Genomic DNA, 6,658 nt, shown 5'->3' on the forward strand with positions numbered 1-6,658 from the left:
TCGACGTAGTAGCCATCGATCCTTTCATAGCCTACTTGGCTATTGAAAAATTGCCAGAACAAACACGAAAAGAGTTCGAGAAAAAAATTACTGAAAAAAGTAAGGAGTATTTGCCGTCAGTGAAAGACGTTACTGACTAAATCCAAAAAACAATGCAAACATTAGAGCTTATTCAACCGAGCAAAGAGAGTCAACCTGAAGTTCAGTCAAAACCACCGAAAAGTCAGTCTCACAAATCCATTAAATCACTGCATTTCAAACAAGAGAAATATAACTCAAATTCAGGGGCACCTTCACGTGCATCTTCTGTAACTTCAAATCATCAAACAGAACTGAAATGTGCTCTTTGTCTTGCGAATCATTTAATTCGTACATGCCCTAAATTCCTGGAATTGTCATCAGAGGAGAGGAATGCTACAGCCAAACGCTTGAACCTTTGTTTTAACTGCCTATCCAAGTTTCATCTAAAGCCGAAATGTTCCAGTCGACGAAATTGTGCCGAATGTAATTCACGTCATCATACCCTGCTGCATCCAACAGGATCTTCAAAAATGAAAGGAGAATCGACTTCGATGTCAGCTTCAACGTCAACTTCAAAGAGCATAAATACGGGCACAATTGAAACACCAATTTTTCGTTCAACATTGCTAGCGACAGCAATAGTCTTGGTTTCTTCAAAACAAGGCAAGAAGATTCCTATGAGAGCAATGATTGATTTGGGAGGTGAAGCTAGTGCAATTTCGGAATCAGCAATTCAAACACTGGGTTTGAATAAAACAAGATGCCTCATCAATGTGGATCATCTGGATCACGTCCAATCAAAGAGTAATGGTGTTACCAGCTTCCAGATTCATTCCACGAATTCATCATTCACGACTGAAGTTCATGCTTTAGTTCTCAAATCGTTGATTCATCGACTTCCATCGAAAGAAATCTTCTTTTCGAATTGGTGGCACATCAAGAATCTACCACTCGCCGATCCAAATTTCAATCAAACCGGCCCAATTGACATCATTTTGGGAGCGGAGATTTATGGCGAAATTGTTCTCAGCGAAGTCATGAAAGGTCCCCAGGGAACGCCAACTGCACAAAAAACTGAGTTGGGATGGATTCTCTTCGGAAAAGCTTACAACAACGATTATCAGTCAGTTTCAATGAACACAGTCCAAGTTGGTGAACTTCTACAAAAATTCTTTGAAATCGAAGAGATTTCGGAAGAAAGAATACACAGCCATGAAGATCAATACGTGATTGATTTCTTCAATAAAAACTATCGGAGAGACGAGGAAGGCCGTTTCATCGTGAAATTTCCATTTCGCACACCACTGCATCCAGAAGCTGTTTTGGGAAAATCGAGAGAAAATGCGCTAAAACAATTTCTACAATTGGAAAGAAAATTTGCGTACAACCCAAAGTTCAAAGAAGAATACGCAAAAAACATCAATGATTACTTGGTTCAAGGTCACATGCATGAACTTTTCGATACAGAATCGGACCGTTTATATTACACCGAAGACGATCGTGCTGCTTATGACTGTTTCTATCTGCCACATCATGCCGTTATCAAAGAAACCAGCACTTCAACTCGTTTGCGTCCAGTCTACAATGCCGCAAAAATAACTTCAAACGGCAATTCGTTGAACTCAGTGCTTTTCACCGGACCAATGCTTCTCAACGATTTAGTATCGATTTTACTGAATTGGGGATTTCATCGAGTAGCTTTCATTGGTGATATTCAACAAATGTATCGCCAAATTCGTGTTGCTGAATGCGATATAACTTATCAACGAATTCTTTGGAGAGACAATCCGTCTGAAAAATTGCGAGAGTATGGTATCAGCCGACTGGGATTTGGCACAAATTATGCACCTTGTGGAGCGAATCAGTGTGTCAAAAAACTTGCTGAACTGAATAGCAATGAATTTCCACAAGTTGCGGAAGTGATGAAAAGAGATATCTACATGGATGACGCCATCACCGGTTCCCACAACGTTAGTAGCGGTCTCCAAATTCAACGAGATTTGATACATATTTTCGATTCTGCTGGTTTCTGTATCAAAAAGTGGGCAAGTAATTCGGAGGAAATTTTAGCGGCGGTTCCAGAGTCTGATCGAGAAATTAGCATACCATTTTTCATCAATCCGGATAAGAAAATCAAAACGCTTGGTATCTTTTGGAATACCTCTTCGGACACTTTGAATTTCAACATTAGTTATGAGGACAAAGAGATCGTAACGAAACAATTCGTCTTATCAACAATCGCTCGCATTTACGATCCTCTCGGCTTGGTATCACCGATCACTGTGAAAACCAAGATCTTCATGAAATCATTGTGGTCATTAAATCTTGATTGGCACGACCCTTTGCCAACAAAAACACTTCGCGAATGGAAGGAATTCATCGGCAAGCTGCCTTTACTTTCTTCAATCAAAATACCGCGTTGGATTGGAGCATCCCCGATTTGTTCATCATTTCAATTACATGGTTTTTCGGATGCCTCAACTGAAGCGTATGGTGCTGGTATTTATCTACGTTGTATCGATGAAAACGGAGAAATTCACTCAAAAATCATTGTCTCGAAATCAAGGGTTTCTCCGATCAAAATTCAAACAATTCCACGTTTGGAATTATCGGCTGCTTTGATACTGGCGAAACTTGTCAAGTATACACAAAAATCTATTCGTCATCAAAGTTTTAACGCTTCGAATGTATTCCTTTGGTGTGATTCACAAGTCGTACTTCATTGGCTGAAAGGTGATGCGAGAAAATGGAAAATCTTTGTCGCAAATCGTATCACAAAAATTCTTCAGACAACCGAATCACATCAATGGAGATATGTTTCAACTAAGGAAAATCCAGCTGATTTGTTATCAAGGGGATTGTTTCCATCAGAGCTTGAAAACAACGAACTTTGGTTCTCGGGACCAGCTTGGTTGAGATCGCCCGAAAATACCTGGCCCTCTAATACAAAAACGGAGAAGGAAGCGGTGGGAGAAATCGAATTGGCTGATGAGTTGAAACCTATCAAAATCAATGTTGTCAACGTAGTTTCAACTCCAACTCAATATCTTCTCGATTATTGTGCTGAATTAGTTCAATTATTGAGATATACTGCTTGGTTCCGTCGATTTTTTCAATATTTGAAAGCCAAACAAGAGGTTAAAAGGGGATCGCTTAGCGTTACTGAACTGAATAATGCTAATCTTCGTTGGATTTCCTTTGTGCAAAAGGAAAATTTTGGAAACATAGCGCTACTTGTTCAAAGTCAAAGCAAAGTTAAACATCCGCTTTCGAAAATGAATCCATTTTTGGATGAAAATGAATTACTGCGTGTTGGTGGACGATTAAGCTTTTCGGAAGCCAGTTATGACCAAAAACACCCGTTCATTCTGCCGAAAGAAAGTCATTTCAGCAAATTGGTTATCCAACATCATCATCAACTTGCATTGCATGCCGGCGTACAACTCACCTTGGCTGAAATTAGACAGAAATATTGGATACTCGGCGGAAGAAATCCAGTTCGATCAGTAATAACCAACTGCGTCACATGCTTTCGAAACAAGCCTAAAACAGCGAGCCAGTTAATGTCCAACTTACCGGCTGTCCGTGTTACACCATGTCAACGGCCTTTTCTACACACGGGAGTTGATTTGTGTGGACCCGTTTTGCTGAGAACTTCAAAGAAGCCAGGTAGCAGAATTTACAAAGGATACGTGGTTTTATTGTGTGCATGACCATCAAAGCTGTTCACTTGGAACCCGTAATCGATCTATCATCAGAAGCATTTTTAATGAGTTTCCAGAGATTCATTGCTTGACGAGGTAAATGCAGTGATCTCTACTCAGATCGAGGTACAAATTTCATTGGTGCACGCACGATGCTTCGAAAAGACGAAGAAGAATATCTCAAAGCGATTCATTCAGCGCTTAAAGATAAACTTGCCAATTTGGGAGTCAACTTCCACTTCAATCCACCCTCAGCTCCATCCTTCGGTGGAATTTGGGAGTCAAATATTCGCCGAACAAAGAATCACCTCAAACGAGTCATTGGCGAGAAATCTTTGACATATGATGAATTGGCTACCATTCTTGCAAGAATCGAAAGCTGTCTGAATTCCCGTCCGTTGATACCAATGTCCGATGATCCAGAAGATTTGACTTATCTAACTCCGGGACATTTTCTGATTGGAGACGCAATGACATCCGTACCTGAGCCAAATGTTCTGGAAGTTTCAGTTCAACTTACTCATCGCTATCGAGCCATGCTGAAACGAGTACAGTCATTTTGGGCCCTTTGGAAAAAGAGTTACTTACACTCTCTTCAACAGCGTCAGAAATGGTTGACAACACAACAAAATCTACAAATTGGTGATGTGGTGTTAATTAAGGAGGAGAATTTTCCACCACTCAAATGGTTGATGGGGAGGATAATTAAAACGCATCCTGGACCAGATGGTTTGATCAGAGTCTGTACAGTTAAGACCAAAGAAGGAACTTATGTTCGTCCCATTATCAAACTGGCCCCGCTTCCGATTGATGAACACAAAAACGTAATCATGCTGACATCATTCCCATCAGCTGTTGCCAAAAAATCATTTACCTTAGTCGTAGAGGGTAACATCGGTTCTGGAAAAAGCACTTTGCTGAATTATTTCAACAAATTCACCAATATTGACATTCTTCCTGAACCAGTGGAAAAATGGAGCAATTTTGAAGGTGTTAATTTGCTCGATCTAATGTTCAAAAACCGAAACGAATGGTTCGTTCCATTCCAAAGCTATGTAGCTCTCACCATGCTTCAAAATTATTCAAGGACTACCGATAAAAACTACAAGATAATGGAAAGATCAATCCATAGCATCACAAACTGCTTCATTGGGGCGAGTAGAATGATGAATTTAATTCATCCTGCCCAGAATCAAATATTGAAGGAAATGCTAGAATTCGTTATCGAAACCAGCCCGACCGAAGTTGACTTGTTCATATATCTGCGAACATCACCGGAGATTGCCTTAAATCGAATGAGGAAGCGTGATCGAGAAGAAGAAAATGGCGTGAGTTTGGAATACCTGAAAATTCTACATGAGCTACACGACAAATGGTTATTGAAAGAGTCATCTATACCCATCATCATTTTAAACGGCGATTTGAATGAAACCGAAATTGTAAAAGAATATGAAAAAATTCAAGAAAAATGTAACATTTTGGGGTGGGAGAATATGAATAGTCTTAGTAACCATATTTGAAAGCTAAGAAATCTTGTCATAGAAAAATAAGAAATAAAGTTCAGTTATATTCAAAACCTCTAAGAAATCGGTTCTATTCTATTCAACGAGATTCAAAAGTATTTTTCGCATTCACTATTGTGAAAATATTTATTTACAATAAGGTGAAATATCTTGCGTCACGACTTTTGATTTTAGATCAAGTTTTCAAGCGTTTTGCCGTTCAAAAGTCGTGACGCGATTTTGTTCCTTATTGTGAGTAAATTTTCACAATAGTGAATGCGAAAAATACTTTTGAACCCCGTATCAAGTGATAATACAGCGTCCTAGCGTCACTCAAAATGATAGGGGAATGTCTTAATGAGTGGACCACCTAAGGATTAAGGTTTATAAAATCATTATTTGAAAAGCAATATTGGTGTTTTATACATTAATGTTTAGCTAATGTTACTACCTAACTGTCACAAGTATCAGAAACATTTTTGGTTTAGTTTCAAAAAAAATATTGCCTTCGGCCAAAAACCCTTGTTTTTGGCATATCCAAAAGAACCGTGTTCCATTTTGGGCTGTATTGTACAGAGTTCTAAAGCATATAATCTTAAAGGGCATTGTGTGTGGATAAATTATATATAGATACCCAGCCCCAAAAATGTGAGGAAAGGGGTTAAAATAGGAGATATATTGGTAACCCCAAAATTAAGGTATCACTTCCGAGGACCATAGCTCCTCAACTATGGGTGGTAGGGCAACACTCCTTGTATCAGAGTTGTAGTACTCATGAATACCTATCCAAAGGTATACATAATATTTCCATTTGTTCATAGTAAATGAAAAATACCGTTACATGAAAAAATGTAATTTTTTGGGTAAAAAAATCATATTATACCCATTTTCTGGGGCTGGTGCAGGGGCTATCACTTGGGTATGTTCAACAAAGTTGTACAGCGTTCCAAGGAGAACAATATTGCTTTAGACCATTTTGCCCCATCTCCTTCAATAACGGGTCTACGGCCCTTCACTCTCATAAAATTTCAGCCTGGTACAAAGGGCGGTGTTCCTTTTTGTGTCGTACGATGTTTATCAATAAGACTTATACCGTGGAACAGTGGGGCATAGTGAGTATGTCGATAATATCAAGGTTGACCTGCCCTACAGGGTGTAAACGGGATGTTATAGGGGTGAGTAATTTTTTCAATACCGACACATTGTTGGTCAAGAAATAAACCATTTAGTGGATAACTATGTATGGACGAAGTGTTCAGGACGTTGCATAATATCTTGGGTGAGGTCGCCCTCCATCCCTTTGGCCAAAAAAAGGGTCAAACATGCCTCATATGTTTGTTTTGGTGATTTTGTGCATTTTTTGGCCCTCTTTCGGGTATAGTAATATGATTTTTTTACCCAAAAAATAACATTTTTAAAATAACGGTATTT

General features: G+C 39.0%; 1 protein-coding gene across 1 annotated transcript; it reads left to right on the forward strand.

Annotated features, from left to right (window-relative positions):
- Positions 1 to 707: 707 nt before the first annotated feature.
- On the forward strand, positions 708 to 3,734 carry LOC129572072 (uncharacterized). The gene has a single exon (XM_055451979.1). The coding sequence runs from the start codon at positions 708 to 710 to the stop codon at positions 3,732 to 3,734; it is 3,027 nt and encodes a 1,008-aa protein (XP_055307954.1).
- Positions 3,735 to 6,658: the final 2,924 nt, after the last annotated feature.

The sequence above is a fragment of the Sitodiplosis mosellana genome, unplaced genomic scaffold (genome assembly GCF_009176505.1).
Source record: "Sitodiplosis mosellana isolate CC-2019 unplaced genomic scaffold, AAFC_SMos_1.0 Smas_scaffold_4079, whole genome shotgun sequence".
NCBI lineage: Eukaryota > Metazoa > Arthropoda > Insecta > Diptera > Cecidomyiidae > Sitodiplosis > Sitodiplosis mosellana.